Source organism: Hyaena hyaena, unplaced genomic scaffold (genome assembly GCF_003009895.1).
Source record: "Hyaena hyaena isolate Hyena2069 unplaced genomic scaffold, ASM300989v1 scaffold_252, whole genome shotgun sequence".
NCBI classification, from domain to species: domain Eukaryota; kingdom Metazoa; phylum Chordata; class Mammalia; order Carnivora; family Hyaenidae; genus Hyaena; species Hyaena hyaena.
This window is the reverse complement of record NW_024080884.1, coordinates 1,154,495-1,172,621: the sequence shown is the minus strand read 5'-3', so window position 1 is coordinate 1,172,621 and position 18,127 is coordinate 1,154,495. Positions and strand designations below refer to the sequence as shown.

Below are 18,127 nucleotides of genomic sequence, written 5' to 3'. Positions count from 1 at the left end.
CCGAACATTAAAGAAGAACATTGCAAGAAGGTGTTCATTCTGCCTGAGTTTCTGATTTGAGATCCACTCACATACGAAGGTACCAGACCTGCATGTATATTGTTCAGGGAATAAAGTAAACCTATAAATCTACTAGATCAAATCTACTGTCTGCATAAATTTGCATGGATAGAAGTAATCAGGGAAATGCATCAAGGAAGTGATTTCTCCTTTGATTTATTCAGAGCTTGGGTTTGAATGTTTTGAAAATTTCTTGTTTCTGTTTTGCACAATCAGGGATTATATGTCTAAACACTATAGATGTCCTATTTATCATGTATATTTGTGTTTATATTTATCATGTGACAAGAAGACCTTGAGTCTCTGCTAATTATAAGCTTGTTCAACTTTGAACAAATTATTTAAAGTATTTTAATCTTAGTTTTCTCTTTCAGGGAATATGATAATATTAGTTATTTTGGCTAATTTCAGAGTTGTTAAGAGTATCAAATGGGTATCAATATAAAATGTTATTGTCCTCTGGAGCTCATATAATGTTTAAGAAGAGAAAGAACGAATGGAGAATAATAATGAAGGAAAATTCAGGATTAATAATCAGCCATAAAATCCACCAAAATGGAGATGTGTAAAATCACACAAGACATATTATGAACATGAATAGATCTAATCTCAAATTCTAATTCTGCTACTAGAGTCTTATCTAGTGTTGGACACTTGATGTGTTAACTGTTACGTGGACTGACTGATGAGTGTAGTATAAACAAGGTTAGCCACCACCACACAGCTCTGAGCAAATGAGAAAACAGTGCTCTTTCTTGGGATGGAGAATGTGAACGGCACATAGGCTGTTCATCAGTTTATATATGTGTCTCAGAGCACTAGGTATCCTGAGATCAGGGAATGAGTCTTGTTCATCAGTGGAAGCCTGGAAATTAGCACACACCCTGGTGCACCCTAATGACTTACTTGTGCTTACAGAGAATGAAGGAGCGAATGGCACCCAGCACTTTATATTGGTTGGTATTATTAAAGAGTCATGTTCCTTTTTAGTTATATGAGTTCTTGAGGGGTTGAAATAGGTTGCAAACATTTGTGGGTCCATTTCTTGTTATTCAGTTAAGATCCAGAAAGGTAGGGTATTTGCCCAAAGATCACACAAAATGGTAAATAAATTTGATTCCCAAATTTGTGCTTTTTAATGATCCCCACTGACTTCCAAATGATAGATTTAATCACTCAGTCAGCCAGTCAACTCAATGCATTACTTTGTGCCCAGTTTAGGTTGAATGTTAAAAAATTAAAAGACTATTTCATCATGATAAAGAGCTAAAATTTTGAATCAGAATAACTTGACTTCAAATCCCAGCCCTGCTAACTTTCTCCAGATGCAAGCAAGTAACTAAATGTCTGAATTCTTCATCTTGCACACTTGTGGAGTGAGATTCATCTCTCCATGATGTGTGAGTATTAAGTGAGGTAAAGCAGCACAGCCTCTAACTTGGTGATGGGAACATAGCAGATGATCAATAAATCATATCTGTAACAGTGTAAGTCATTATTAATCATGGCTTCCACTTATACAAAATGATAAATTATGATAAAATTAAAATTCTTTTTAGGCTAACAAAGTAATGAATTCTGATCATAATGACATAGTTGTGTCTGAAGAGGAAGAGCTGGAGAAGACTTAAGTGAAGCTTTGGGACTTGTGTTATTCTTTGAAGGCTACATGAGACTTTATATTGGGGGCAGGACATTTGTAAGGAAGATTGCATTGTTTCAGTTTATACTAGCATCAACTATATAATGATCCATTCCAAGAGAAGTTTCCATCTGTGGAGCAAAGAATGGCAATAAGTCAACAAATGCCTCAAAGAGGCATTATAGTTCTTAATTTCTTTCCAAAAGATTAAAAACCAGTTTTAGGTTTCTTTTTCCTCCAGGAAGATGTTGGATTGAAACCTAAGATTTCACATGTAGCAAAGAAAGTTAATAAAAAGGTTTGAAATGATTCCTTAGCACACTATTGTTTTTCCAGAATTTGGGAAATCTGTATCTGTGCTAATGATTCAAGTGAACGTGTTTTTTTTTTTTTTAATATTTTATTTATTTTTGAGAGATCACAAGTTAGGGAGGGGCAGAGAGAAAGGGAGACAGGGAGTCTGAAGTGGGCTCTTCACTGACAGCAGTGAGCCTGATGTGGAGCTAGAACTCACAAACCACAAGATCATGACCTGAGCTGAAATCAGATGCTCAACTGACTGAGCCACCCAGGTGAGCAGTTTCTTAAAGAACCAAGAAGATCCCCTGATACCTTTTCTGTATAAGTGGCCCTCCCACCACTAGTAGCAAGAGTGAACTCTGCCTGTCTTGATTCTGACCTGTCAAAATCGCCTTCCTGGGGGTGCCTGGGTGGCTCAGTGGGTTGAGTGTCCAATTCTTGATTTCAGCTCAGGTCATGATCTCATGGTTCATGGGCCTGAGCCCTGCATCAGGCCTATGCTGACAGTGTGGAGTCTGCTTGGGATTCTCTCTCACCTCTCTCTTTCTGTTCCTCCCCCACTTGTACTTGCTCTCTGTCTCTCTCAAAATATATAAATAAGCTTTGCAAAAAATTATCTTCCTGACCTCTTCCCTACCTTGAGAGTCATAGGACTAATCTCATTATTTTATTTAGCTCCATGTCACTCATCACAAAGCTGAGGGTTGTCAGCTATATATAAGCTCTCGATTCCTACAAAATAATGTCCATACATCTCTGCATATCCCCTTCACTGACCTGGGCTCCCACTCCTGCCCAGCTCCTGAAATCATTACATTGTGCGCTCTGGAATTTACAGTCGATCTTCAACTTAACCTAATACATTCTTAACCTTTCCCCTGGAAGTCTCTTTGCCTACTTGGTCTGACCAAAATCAGGTTCCTGGAACAGTTGTTTTCTCTCCCATCTCCCCCTTACCACTGAATCTCACAATCTTTTCGACCTTGTAAACATCAGAACACTCTAATTTCTGTCTGTCTAAACTCTTTTCTTTGATGGTGTGCATTTAACATATGCATGCCGAACTGTTAAAGATTGGCAGTGTGGTTCAAATTAATATAATCTGAGGCAGCCAGTCATCTCCTCTAAGCTCTGGATTACATATCCAATTATTTATGCAACACTCTACTTGGATGGCCACAAGGCATCTCAGACTCAACGAAATTATCTCTTTCCCTCTTTCCCCAAACACATGCTTCTTTTACCCTATTTTGTGTATCACTATACAAAACCTAGGAGTCAACATTGAATCCTCTTTTTCTCTCATATCCCTTTCTCAGTTTATCAGGAAATTCAGTCAGCTGTACTTTTGAAATATATGCCAAAGTAGATAATTTCTCATTATCTCTCTCATTACCATTTTGGTCCAGGCAAATCATCATCTTTTACCTAAAGTATTAGAATGGCCTCCTAATTTTTCCAACACTCTTCATCCTTATCCTGCTCAATTCAATTACCAACAGATCTACTAGAGTGGCCTTTTTAAAAAAGAAGTCAGATTATGCCTCTCTTTTCTCTAAATCCTGTAATGTTTTCCAATCTCACTCAAAATGAAAGCTTAAGAACTTAATGTGTTGTATGAGGGGTCATTGTGGCTTCTCCCTGCCATACCTCTCTCATCCAAACTTTCCTTCCCACTACAGTGTTATTGGTTTTCTTGCTGTCTCTAGAACAATCTTGGCATGATCAAATCTTAGCAAATGTATTTGCTGTTGTCTCTGTCTGAAATGCTCTTTCCCCAAATATACTCAAGACTTGCTCTCCTGCTTTCTTCACTGTTTTGCTCAAAGGTATCATTTTATGGATGAAGATCTCCCAGACCATCATATTTAAAATTGTACCCATCTATTTCTTTTTTTTTTTATATATTTTATTTATTTCTAGGAGAGAGAGAGAGAGAGACAGCGTGAGCAGGGGAGGGTCAGAGAGAGAGGGAGTCACAGACTGAAACAGGCTCCAGGCTCTGAGCTGGCAGTCAGCACAGAGCCCGACGCGGGGCTCGAACCCACGAACCGCGAGATCATGACCTAAGCGAAAGTCGGACGCTTAACCGACTAAGCCACCCAGGCGCCCCTGTACCCATCTATTTCTAACTTTACCTATCCCCTACTCAGCTTTTTTTTAAAAAAATGCCATACCTACTATATATTTTCCCTACTCATTTTATTTTATATCTGCTTTCTAAAATAGAAATTGCTGTTTTCACATGTATTTCCAGTATTTTTGACAGTCTCTTGCTTAAAGAAGCAATTTAGCAAAAATTATTGAATAAAATGCATCACTGGATCGAATATCTAATTGCTGCAGTAGGAATTAATATCTTAAGTATTTTTTATCTCTAAACTTTTTCACTGAAATTTTAAAATGGATAAAATTTTCATACTTCATTTTGGAAGGATTCTGGATTTAGAAAAATGGGTGGAGTGGGGCGCCTGTGTGGCTTAGTCGGTTAAGCGTCTGACTTTCGCTTAGGTCATGATCTCGCAGTTCGTGGGTTCGAGCCCCGTGTCGGGCTCTGTGCTGACTGCCAGTTCAGAGCCTGGAGCCTGTTTCAGAGTCTGTATCTCCCTCTCTCTCTGACCCTCCCCTGCTCACGCTGTTTCTCTCTCTCCTAGAAGTAAATAAAAATATTAAAAAAAAAAAAAAGAAAAATGAGTGGAGATTCAATGATTGGATTTTAGTGGGCTTCAAAATGTACTTTTATAGTTCATAACGGTGACAATGTATCAAAATTTATATTGTTATTAGTGATGGCCGCCTCCAAGTGTTTTCAGGTGGTGAGAATGGAACAAAAGGAAAATTCACCTACACCTTGAATTTTCCAAGAATGGTTATACTTATTAATGCTTATTAAGTGGCAAACAATATCATAAGCCCTATTTTATAGATGGAGAAACTAAGGCCTGGACACATAGTTAATACCCAAGGTGACTCAGAAAATAAGTAGATTCTTACTGGCACAGCTGGAATGGTCACTCATATAAGGAGAGAGATACCTTGGTGTGAAAAATTGGAAGTGAGTATATGACAGATAGGAGAATAGAAGGAGCTTGGGAAGAAAGCAAATGACATAAATAATTATATCAAGCTTTGATTTCACCCTTATCTGTAAGCTTCATATTATACTATCTACCTCTCCATACAGATATAAGATCAAGCACTCTGTCCAAATCATAACATCTAACAATTATGTTGTTCCATTTTGCATTAGCAGCCCATTTTGATAACCCGTAGGCAGTGATGTTGTACACTACCCAAGTTCATAAATTCTGCAAATGGTAGAGGTGGGATTTGCAACCTTTTAGCATGATCTTAACATGGCTTCACATCAGGGATATCTGAATGCAAAAGTTAACATCATTAATGTAATGAAAGTTAAAAATTGTTATTTTCTAGGTGTTTTTAACGTTATTCATTCATTCATTTATATTTAGAGAGAGAGAGAGCAAATGTAAGCAGGGAAGGGGCAGAGGGAGAGAGAATCTTAAGCAGGCTCCTTGACCAGCACAGAGTCTGACACAGGGCTTCATCTCACTACCATGAAATCATGACCTGAACCGAAATCAAGAGTTGGACACTCAACCGACTGAGTCACCCAGGTGCTGCTAGATGTTTTTAATTCCTTGTACATAAATTTTGACTCTCTTTCCACTAAGTGGTAAATTATATACATAATGTGTAGTATACTCTACTGAGACCATTTTAGACTAAGGACATGTTTTATTTAATGATCTTTTACTATCATTTAACAGCGTTCTTGACACAATGGACAAGACAAAAAAGGTTATTTGAAGTAAAATTAATTCCATTTCACATTAATTTTACTAAGCTATTCTAGTTTAATACAAATAATAATTGGTGGTTGTTTTGTCAGCTTTGACTTGGGAGTCTGTGTTGTTCCATTTAGCAATAAATCAGTGGCATGGTGTATGTCTTTTCTTTCCTTCTTTTTACCTTAAATCGGTTCGCTATGAAGAGATTGAGATGCATTATCTCCAAATCCTTTTTCTGGCATCTTGTATAATAATTTAATTATTGGCTGGCTCAGTTGGTTAAGCGTCTGACTTCAGCTCAGGTCATGATATCACGGTTCGTGAGTTCGAGCCCCACCTCGGGCTCTGTGTTGACAGCTCAGAGCCTGGAGCCTGCCTCAGATTCCGTGTTTCCCTCTCTCACTGCCTCTCTCCCACTTGTGCTCTGTCTCTGTCTCTCTTTCTCTCAGAAATAAGCATTAAAAATTTTGGAAAAAAAAGATTGCATTTTATTGTCACAACCATGCTTTGGTTTTAGAGAGTCCTGGGAGCAAGTTCTTGCAGTACTGAAATAAGACACAGAGTAGGCATGCTGACTGATTTCAGCAGAGTCCTCTCCGTTTATAATTATGGTTCGATTTTTCTCATTGCTACAGGGCAGCCATATAATCCCCACTGATGCCCATGGAGAACAGCACTGAGGTGACCGAGTTCATACTTGTGGGATTAACCAATGACCCAAAACTGCTGATTCCTCTCTTCTTAATCTTCTCCTTCATCTACCTTGTCACTCTGACCGGGAACCTGGGGATGATGGTGCTGATTCTCTTGGACTCCCGTCTCCACACTCCCATGTACTTTTTCCTCAGTAACCTGTCTCTGGTGGACTTTGGTTACTCTACAGCTGTCACTCCCAAGGTCATGGCTGGATTACTGATAGGAGACGAGGTCATCTCCTACAATGCTTGTGTCATCCAGTTCTTTTTCTTTGTAGCCTTTATCACTGTCGAAAGTTTCCTCTTGGCCTTAATGGCCTATGACCGTTACGTAGCAGTGTGCAAACCCCTGCATTATCCCAGCACCATGACGACAAGTGTGTGTGCTTGTCTGGTCATGGGCTGCTATATTTGTGGTTTCCTGAATGCGTCCATCCACACTGGGAATATTTTTAGGCTCACCTTCTGTAGAGCCAATGTGGTTGATCACTTTTTCTGCGATGCTCCTCCTCTCCTGGCTCTCTCATGCTCAGACAACTACATCAGTGAGATGGTTATGTTTTTTGTGGTGGGCTTTAATAATCTCTTTTCTGTTTTGGTCATCTTGATCTCCTACCTGTTTATATTTATCACTATTCTGAGGATGCGCTCATCTGAAGGACACCAGAAGGCCTTTTCCACCTGCACCTCCCACCTCACCACAGTGTCCATCTTCTACGGGTCAGGTACCTTCATGTACTTACAGCCCAGCACCAGCCATTCCATGGACACAGACAAAGTGGCATCTGTGTTCTATACCATGGTCATCCCCATGCTAAACCCTGTGGTCTACAGCCTGAGAAACAAAGAGGTCAAGAGTGCCTTTAAAAAGGCCATGGGGAAGGCAAAGTCTTCTATAGGATTCATATTTTAATTATAAAGAATCAACAATAAGCACTTTCATCCACCTAAGATCTATTTAGAGAAAATACCTGTCCAGTTCACAAATTTCTAATTTGTTATAGTAATTTTCCCAACTATTGATTAAGTTTTCAAAGCCAAAGCCTTAAAAAATATGATACCTAAGAATAGGTTAAGAATTACCCATAAATATGTTCTTATTTTAAAAATTCTTTTTTCTTAAATTTATTTTGAGAGAGAGAGAGAGAGCAAGCTGGGAAGGGCAGGGAGAGAGGGAGATAGAGAATCCCAAGCAGGCTCTGCACTGTCAATGCAGAGCCTGATGGGGGGCTTGAACTTAAGGACCATGAGATCATGACTTGAGCTGAAGTCAAGAGTCAGACACTTAACCGATTGAGCCATCCAGGTGCCCCTAAAAATTCTTCCTAATAAACATATCCATCCACACTCCCACATGAACATGTATACTCACGTGAATATATGCACAGACACACTCATAAAAAATTCATGAGAAACTCATGAAATCCAAATACCACAGAGAGATTAGTTTAGACATACATGAGATAGGTCTATTGGCATAGTAGAATTTAAAGCAATTATTTTGGTGTCTCACAACACATTGTTTCTTTTTTTAAATTATTTTTTAATGTTTATTTATTTTTGAGAGAAAGAGACAGAGCATGGGCAGAGGAGGGGCAGAGAGAGAGAAAAGAAGACACAGAATCTGAAACCAGCTCCAGGCCCTTAGCTGTCAGCACAGAGCCTGACGCGGGGCTCAAACCCAGGTATGGCGAGGTCATTCATGACCTAGGTTGAAGTTGGATGCTTAACCATCTGAGCTATCCAGGCACCCCATCTCAGAACACATTCTTAACATAAATAGTTCACTTAATGAAAAAATATATGTGTGTGTGTGTGTGTGTGTGTACACATATATATATGTTTGGTTTTTAAAAATTATATATATACGTTTGGTTTTAAAAATTACTTTTACTTACCTTTCTGCATATGAAAAAGCAATGTTTTATATTTGAAAAAATTGAACTGTGTGAAAATACCTTCAAAACTCCTTGAGTGTAGACTTATTATTGATTCTTTGTTTTTGTTTCTAATAAAAATATATCTTCACATGGGCATTTATTTTTCTAGCCAAATTTCCATATTAATGAGTCCTATCTAAAAATAATACATTTTTATGGAAGTTTAATAGAGAAAACATATAACAATACAGGGAAAAAAAGGACAACAAGGCATATTTTTATTCACTTAAATAAAAATATCACGTTTGATACTTAGATTTTAAGCACCAAGAATTACAATCATATTAATAACTTATTTGTATGTAATGCTATGCATTTGTTAATGTACAAATCTACTAAAATTTGGAGTCTCACTATGTCAAAACTTCTGAATCTATACGTATGTCTATTTCTTTCTGCAGCTTCAGGGAGTTTTGGGCCATTATTTTTTCAAATATTCTTTCTGCTCTTTTCTATTGAGTGTCTCAATAGGCATATATTGGTACTCTTGCAGTATCCCACTGTTCTTTGGGACTGTTTATTTTTTCTTCATTAAAAAAAATTTCTGGGTCGCCTTGGTGGCTCAATTGGTTGGGCATCTGACCAAGGTCATGATCTCGCAGCTTGTGGGTTTAAGCCCCACCTTGGGCTCTGTGCTGACAGCTCAGAGATTGAAGCTTGCTTCAGATTCTGTGTCTCCTTCTCTCTCTCCCTGCTCACAATCTGTCTCTCTCTCTCTCTCAAAAATATATAAACTTAAGAAAAATTTTTTTTTTAATTTCTGTTTTTCAGATTGAAGTGCTCAACTGATGTGTCTTAAAGTTTACTGATATTTTTTTTCCTGCCATTTCCATCTGCTGCTGATCCATTTGTTGAACTTTATATTTCATTTATTTTTCTTTTCAACTTAAGAATTTCTGGGGCACCTGGTTGGCTCAGTTGGTTAAGCGTCTGACTTCGGCTCAGGTCATGATCTCATCGCTCCTGAGTTTAAGCCCCAGGTTGGGCTCTGTGCTGACAGCTCAGAGCCTGGAGCCTGCTTTGGATTCTGTGTCTCCCTCTTTCTCTACCCCTCCTCTGCTCACTCTCTGTCTCTCAAAAATAAATTAAAATATTAAAAAATTTCTATTGTGTTATTAAAGATAATTTCTATATCTTTACTGATATTCTCTATTTGGTGAGACATTGTTCTTATACTTTTCTTTTAACATGGTTTCCTTTAGTTTTTTGACCACATTTATAATATCTGATTTAAATCTTTTTCTATTAAGTCCAACCTTGATATTAGTCATGCTTCCCTCTTTGTGTGACACTTTTATTTTGCTATTAAAATATTGGCATTTTAAGTACGAAAATGTAGAATGTTCTAGAAATCAGGTCTCCCCACTGCCACCACCTAGGATTTATTGTTTTTGGTGATGCTGTTTGTTTGGTTAGTGATTTTCCTGGATTGCTTATGTTAATTCTGCATTTTTTCTTGTGCATAGCCACTGAAGTTTCTCCTCACTTAGCTGAGTGGTCAACTAATGATTGGACAGATTTTTCCATTAATTCTCCCAAGCCTAGCACAGGAGTTCCATATTTTTGTGTTGGAGCATCATTTCAATGCTCTGGCATTTTAAAAATCTGCCTTAATTTGCACTTCTTCCTATGCAGAACCTCAAATGAAAGATTATGTCTTTCTCAGGTCTTTCTGGGCATACAGTCTTGCACGTGTGCATGGTATTTTGGGATCCCCACACGTATACCAGAGTATTTCAAAGCCCACTATGGATTTCTAATTTCCCTAAAAATCGTTGTTTTTTTAATGTTTCTTTTTGAGAGGATGTGAGTGGGGGAGGGGCAGAGAGAGATGGAGACAGAGATCTTGAAGTGCACTCAGTGCTGAAGGCAGAGAGCCTGGAGTGGGGCTAGAACACATGAACCACAAGATCACGACCGGAACCGAAGTCAAACACTGAACCGATTGAGCCACCTGGGAGCCCCTCCCTAAAAATCACTTTTAAGAGTATGGTCAGGTGCTTGCTTGGCCTCAGCCTGTGCTGCCATCTCAGGAAATTATGTTGGTGAACAATTGCTGCTCAACGTTTTTACAAATGCTCTAGGAATAAGGCATTATTTTACAGGGTGAACTGCATCAGGTGAAATAAAGATTAAAACTGTGAATGGAACGTTTCTAGAAAGCTGCCAGACAGGTGAACTAGTGACATATCTTGGGTTTGGGGGCCCTTTTAATTTAATAGTGACATCTCTTGGGGTTTGGGGCCATTTAAGGGACTCCAAGTACATTCTGCTCTCTTCAGTTGGTGTCAGGCTGATGTTTTTCTCAGCTCCTGTGGTTCTGAATCTGCTGGTTTTCAAAGCTAACACAGAATTGGGGAGTAGGGCAGTGAAGATGCCAGAAAGCTCATTATTATTACCTAGATTCAGCCATTTTTCTTGAATAAACACGCTTTGGATTGTTGCAAACCTTTGGTTAATTTCTAGAGCTTTGAAAGTTTTAAGAAACCTCTTTCCTGTGTTGTCTTCACTTTTATGAAGGGGCAGATTTTCAGAGGCCCTTCCTCTACCATTCTGGAAGTGTTTCTCCAGGCTATTTAACATCAGCTTCCTTTCTTATTCCTTTCCTGAGTACATTGTTCTATATTTTCAGAGGACATATTAAAATCTGTAATTATGTATTTATCTGTGAGCTTAAGGTCTCTCTCCCATCCAATCAAAATGTACTCATGCAGAAACCATATCTTTTTTGTTCTTCTGTGTATGCTCAGACTCTAACACAAAGGCTGAGTTGTGTCTTATTGAGTTGGAACTCAATAAGTGGTTTGTTGACTTAATATATTCATTCACAGATGAATGAATATGTCTTTCAATGTCATTATAATCGTGAATAATTGCTGAAAGCAACGTTGCATGAGCCTTCTTGAAGGATTTATTGTTCTTTCTGTATTGGTGACCATGTAGAATTAATTCCTAAGGAAGGTAATGCCAAGTTTTGATTATTCTTAAAGATATCCTGCATTATCAAGAAGAAATGGTTTTGAACACTGAACTAGGATGCATAAATCTGGAATCAGCATTACTACCATCCTTGCAAAAAAATCATCAGGATTCCTGCAATTTTATGATTTTTATTAAACTCGTCAGAGAGCTGAGCTCACAGGGCAGCTATCTAACTGAAAATATAATCAAAGATAGGCATCTCCCCAAAGAGACGGGTTGAGTGCTAGCCTACCTGTGGCAGAGGCTCTTAGGTTCTATAGTAACTGATAGAAGAATTCATCAAAAATTTTTAAAATATTTTTATTTATTTCTAGGAGAGAGAGAGAGAGAGACAGCGTGAGCAGGGGAGGGTCAGAGAGAGAGGGAGATACAGACTCTGAAATAGGCTCCAGGCTCTGAGCTGGCAGTCAGCACAGAGCCCGACGCGGGGCTCGAACCCACGAACCGCGAGATCATGACCTAAGCGAAAGTCGGACGCTTAACCGACTAAGCCACCCAGGCGCCCCTCATCAAAATTTTAAAATTAATGACTGAAGGTTTAGTATGAGTTGATATGAGAATATAAATACTCACAAATGTAGACAAAGGGAGTTCACACTCATGTACATGCTCTGCTGTACAGACCTTCCTCAGTGTTTACAAGAAAGATTGAGGATGGAGTGAGATTTCTGAGAGGGCTGCTCTCCTGGGACTGACCCAGGAGAAAGGAACAGCAGACATCACAGAAAAAAGTTCACCCAGATTCCTCTCCCTTACCTTTCTATAGAATAACAGCTTAAGTCACTGCTGCCCTTAGATGCTGATAAAATTCACTGGAACTCATATAAGAAAAGAGAATAAAACCCTCTACCCGTGTGAGTGGATCAGGATAATGTCCTGGGATTAGACCACAAGAGGTGTACCATACCTAGCGTAGGTCAGGATCACTGAAAAGGGACCCATCTCTGAGAACTAGGGACTATGTATCTGTGTTGTGTCAGCACAGTAAAGAAAGGCAGTACTAACCACAGCAATGCTAACAAACACTGAGTAAGAGGTAAACACTGTCTACTGCTGGGAGGGGGACCAAGAGCATGGAGATCCTTTCTGAGGTACAGGTGTACGGCAGTGGGGGGTCGGCTGTAGTGGTCTAGGCTAATGTCTCCCACTCCTGCAGTTGCACAGGCCTGGGCTGGCTGCTGTTGTGGGTCCCAGATTCCAATGAAAGGCAGGGGTGGAGGGAAGTGGGAGGGATTTAGGCAGCTGGTATATATGAACACAAATACCTATGGGGGTAGAACTGGTGAAATCTGTAGAAGGTCCACAGCAGTTCTGCTGGCTATTGGTTTCTGCCATTCTGACAGGTGTGAGGTGGTACCTCATTGTGATTTTGATTTGAATTTCCTTGTTGATGAGTGATGTTGAGCATCTTTTCATGTGTCTGGTGGCCATCTGGATGTCTTCTTCGGAAAAAAGTCCATTCGTGTCTTCTGCTCCATGTCTTAACTGGATTATTTATTTTTTGAGTGTTGAGTTTGATAGGTTCTTTATAGATTTTGGATGCTAGCCCTTTATCAGATAAAAGTAATTTTTGAAATGGTTCCAGCAGAAGATACGTCACCATCATCATAGATCTAGAGCCAGAAAGGAATGTTATATTCTAACACCCTGCCCATGCTAAGTGTCAGTGTGATCACCTTAGCACATTCAAGCACAGTCGTATGCCTACTGTGAGTATGAGTGCCTCCAAATGTGTAGAGGCAGAAAAGAAAACAATGCAAATTCCTACAGAGATTTTTTATTACAGAATTGAGCTCTCCTGAGGATCAAAATAAAACACAAGAACACTGTCATGCTAGGATATTGAATGTAGACTGTACTTACTATTGATAAGTACTATTATGTTTCCAGTTTCTAGAGATGGTTAGAATCATTGGAATTAACTGCATAGCCAGTGTGTATAAAGTAATTTTCCAACCTGAATGAGATATTAAACTTTAAAATGTTTTGTACTTTATGTCTTTTTATCATTTACTAAATAGAATCTATTTGATGTGCTACTTACTAGTCAATGAGACATCATTTCTATGGAATGACAGTATAGCTACCAGAAAATCACTGTACACATAAATGGGGATTAAAAGCACTGAGTGAGAATTCAAATAAAAATATTTCAGCAAAAAAGAACCCTAGTCATGACCCCAAACATTCTATAATTCTATGTAGATGGCTCATTCATTCATTTAACAAATATTTGATGATATCTCCTATGATCCAGAAACTCATTTAGCTATGGAGGGTAGTTATGAACAAAGCAGATAAAGCTACTGCTTACATGGAGTTTATGTTTTAATTTGGAAATACATATAATAAATGCTATTTTGTTTGTGTCCATGGAATGGCTGGAACTGGGCTGTATATACCTGAAGGTTACTGTCCCATAGAAGATGGAGACTGTAGTGAGGTGGGAAGCATGTGTGGACAAAGACTTATGATGCCCCTGAACTGATTGCATCTTCAAGATGGTGATAAATATATGGAAACCAACTTGACAATAAACTATTTAAGAAAAAAAAGATGGTGATAAATATAAACAGATTGGAAATAAAGATAACCATGAGAGAGAGAAAAAAAAAGGAAATCAGTTATATAGACAGGAACCAACTCATTGAGGTACTTATGAGAGCAAGACAGAGCCATGACTGCTGAAATATTGCAGAAAAAGTGATGAACCACATTGGGCATACAGAAAGACAGACTGAAGGTATCTCCAACATTTACAGAGACATTTAGAACATCACAGACATATCAGCCTATGCCCAGATGAGCAAACACACCTGTCATCATAGTGGTCATAGGCCATTGAAGCCAAGAGGTAACTTCCCACAGTGGCAAAGGCTGCAAAAAAAAACAAAAACAAAAAAACAAAAAAACAGAAAGCATCTGCGCAGCACATGCATTGTAGGAGATGACCTTGTTTCCTATAAGAACTCCTGCCATGACCTTGGGTGTGTAACAAAAATCCTTGAGAGACAGGTCACTGAGGAAAAAGTACATGAGAGTGTGGAGACCGGAGCCCAACAGAATCAGCACAATCTCCCCACTCCAACTAGAGTGAAGAGGTAGGTGAGGGAGAACGTCATAAAGAGCATGGCCTTCAGTTCTGGGGCATCTGTGCATCCTAGAAAAATGAACTCAATTCACTTCTGTGTTGTTCCGCATGGATATCAGTGGGGAATCACAGGATGCCCTGTAGTGATGAGAAGTAAAGGAACAGAGTGTTAAATGGAAAAGAGTAGAGAGTGAGGTCGAAATGTGTAAATGCTCTGTGGATTGTTTCAATCATGGCAATCTTTTGTTCTTCAGACCTGAAGCACACACCAGCCAAAACAGTTAACTATTATGCTCATTTCTTTTATGAGGTAACTTAGGCTCAACAAGGTTGTGTAATTCGCCAAGTTTACCCAAATGTTAACTGGCAGAGTCAAGCTTCATACCCGGGCAGACTAATTCTGAAATCCCATGATAGTAACTGAAACTTGAATTGAATTGAGCTAATCCTATTCACAGTCAGTCACGGAATCCATTGGACCCATCTTAATGGGTTGTTAGGAGTACTTAAATGGCTAAGATACTATTCATAGATGTAGGACTTACAATGGGGTAGCAGGGGCATACAGGGAAAGATGCAGTGTCGAGACTGCAGCTGCAGACATGTACAACCAGCAAAGCTTCTCTGAAGAGAAGGAAACGCACTGAGTGGAAGAGCTCAAGCTCTGGGAAGAGGTGCATATGTGTTCAGATTGTACCCTAATATTTACAATCTAGGAGACACTTTCCTAAGTTCTTTGAGCTTCATTTTGTCTTTTCATTTCTAAAAATGAAGATGTAATGTGAAGGGGCAATTATGAGAGTTCATAAAACAATGCATGAAAAACAGTAAGTACAGTTAGCTCTAATGTTATTCGTAGGGTGAAATGCTGGTCTCCATCTTGCTTTGATAAAGGTGGGAAGCAATATCCAGTCTCTAGGTTACAGATTAGTTTTGAAGTCTGATAGCCTCACTCTCTGATTTGTCTTTCCTCACACACTACGCCCACACATGGATCCCCTTCATGTGTCTCAATCTGCCTTCCTCTGACTTTATCATTGGCTGCATCAGCCATTTGCTCAGTTTCTTCCTTGAGATTCATATTTTACCTTCGGTTGGAACAGTTTTCTTCTGTTTTGAACTCATTCTTACTCTCATTACTCTGGCCCCCTAAACTGAATGACAAAAACCCAGGATTGAAATTTCATGTCCATGGGTTAGACTCTAGCTTCCAGATCTGCCTTTGAAGTGAGCTCCATTCTGTAACTTTTCTTACTTGAATTGAATGCAGCCTATGCCACAGCTTTCACTCATTGGCAACTACTCTTCTCCATCATCTGAAGGGTTTCACCACTTCCCCTCTCACACCCAGTTTCTAAAGACATTTGTGTTTGTTTACCTTTGACAAACATATTTTTTTAGCATATACTATGTACTATAATCTCTAATAAGAGCATTCGGGGTGTGTGTGTGTGTGTGTGTGTGTGTGTTTGTGTGCATTCTTTCTTCATCCTCATGACTTTATACAGTAGGTAGTATAATCTTCATGCTACAACTTTTTAAGGATACCTCATAAATTGGCAAGAATAAATTTAAAAGTTATAGCATCCTACAAGTTTATCCTATAATGTTATAATATATAGAGTATTATTATCCACACTTTGTGGTTAAGGGATTGAAGGTTGGAGAGGTTATGTGACTTTACAGAAGTCTACATATAGCAAGAAATAAACTCAAGATTCATATCCAGATCAGACAGATTGTAAACCTGTGCCTTTAGCCACCAGACTTTCTGGTGTTTATGTGAGCCGGTACTAATATGAGAAAGATAAGAGGGAAAGAAGGTTGAAATAAAGTAAGGCGATTTATAATTCATGATGATTCCTTTGGAGTCTAAAGAAGTTTCATTTCACTCCATTATACTTCCCTTCCCTTCCATAGCAGACCTACAGTTAGGAAACAGAATGAAATTACTACATAATCAATCAGAGTATAATCTATCCTCTGTTTCTTATTGTTGTTGCTCATCCTTTTTAAGAAAGCACTATGTTTGCTAAGTATCACCAAACTTATTTGTTGAATAATGATGTACATTTGGATGTTTAAGACCAGCTCTACCTCATTGTTTCTGAAAAATATTCACCACATCCATTACTTTGCCAAAATAATTCACAGTAGACACAGATTCCCTACTGTTTTTTCGTGAATTACACTTTGCACTAAAAATGTATAGAATATGTAGAATCGTACCTTGCTCCTTGACAAGAAAGTAAAGGCAACCATGAATTGTGTCTCTGATACCAGAACTTCAACCAGGGTAGAATGCATATATCCTATTGAAGAGGCTCTTTCTGGTACAGGTGAAAGGGTTTCAAGGTCTCTGACACATGAAGGGATAGAGGGAAAAAAATCACTGGTGTGGAGCTAGGAAGACAATTCAGGTCCTACATCTCCTATGTATTCTTTATGATCCTTGGAAGAGTCATTTGCCCCGGTCAAAATCAGTTTCCTGATTTGTGAAGTGGAAATAATGAAATTGCATCTCTCTCTCACCTTACAGAATTCTGTCTGTGAATAGCAAATTAGGGAAGGTCTATAAACCAACGTGGTAACGGGACTCATTTTAACTTGAATCAGTATAGTTCTTATTTCAGAGTGGTTTTTTGGGGAGGGTAGCCTTGAAGAAAATTCTTTTTGGAGGAAGACAGCATGTATACCAGGGACAACTAACATTCAGATGAATAAACAAAGAAAGAGAAGGGTTCTGTACACAGACAGTTCCTCTAAAATGATGTTAAATGGAGTGATTTGGGGATTCCCAAGGCTAATGAATAGGAATCAGGAGAAAGTTATAGGGATGCAGAGTTCTCAGGGGAGCATGTGCCCTATGGGACTATCCACAGTTCCCTTCATTCACTTATTTAGGAAAGAAGCAATTAAACTGTCAGTGGGGAACTGAAGTGTCTGTTAAGTAAGCACAGGGACGCATTTGGATTATTTGTCTTTCTCACCCCCCCTTTTCTAAATAAGATATAATTTACATACAGTAACATCCACACTTTTCAATGTATTGTTCTAAGAGTTTGTACCAATGTAATTGGCCCTATTACCACCATCACATCAGGACATAGAACAGTTTATTAACCCCCCCAAAATTTCCTGCAATCTTTTGTAATTGATCCCTCCTTCCACTTCCTAGAAACCACTAATTTGTTTTCAGTCCCTATAGTTTTTGCTTATAAGAATGTCATAAAAAATAATCATACGGTAGGTTATCTCTTGAGTCATGCTTCTCTCCCCTAGCATAATGCGTTTGAAATTTATGGAGTTGTGTACCTTCCTGTAATTGGTCCCTTATTATTACTAAGATGTATTCTATGTATTCAGATTGTTTATTCATTCTTCACTTGAGGGAAACTTGGGCTGTTTCCAGTTTTAGCTAATACAAATAAAGATCTTATAAACATTCACATACAGGATTTTATGTGAACATGTGCTTTTATTTCACTTGGGTAGATTATTAGGAGTGAGATTTCTGGGTCATATGATATTGCCAACCTGTTTTCAACAAAGGCATAATACTTTGCTTTCCCACAAGCAATGTATGAGAGTACCAACTGCTTCAC

The 18,127-nt window shown here is 38.7% G+C and overlaps 1 protein-coding gene and 1 pseudogene across 1 annotated transcript; one reads left to right on the top strand and one right to left on the bottom strand.

Moving 5' to 3' along the window:
* The first annotated feature begins 6,474 nt into the window (after positions 1–6,474).
* LOC120240354 (olfactory receptor 5B12-like) lies at positions 6,475–7,422 on the top strand. Its single transcript, XM_039245069.1, has one exon. It carries the CDS (start codon positions 6,478–6,480, stop codon positions 7,420–7,422), a length of 945 nt encoding a protein of 314 aa, XP_039101000.1. The 5' UTR covers positions 6,475–6,477.
* A 4,932-nt stretch (positions 7,423–12,354) lies between these two features.
* On the bottom strand, positions 12,355–14,632 carry LOC120240321 (annotated as a pseudogene).
* Between the last annotated feature and the right edge of the window lie 3,495 nt (positions 14,633–18,127).

What these genes read in the sequence shown, in the direction of transcription:
- LOC120240354 (XM_039245069.1), top strand. Translation starts at nt 6,478, where the DNA reads ATGGAGAACAGCACTGAGGTGACCGAGTTCATACTTGTGGGATTAACC.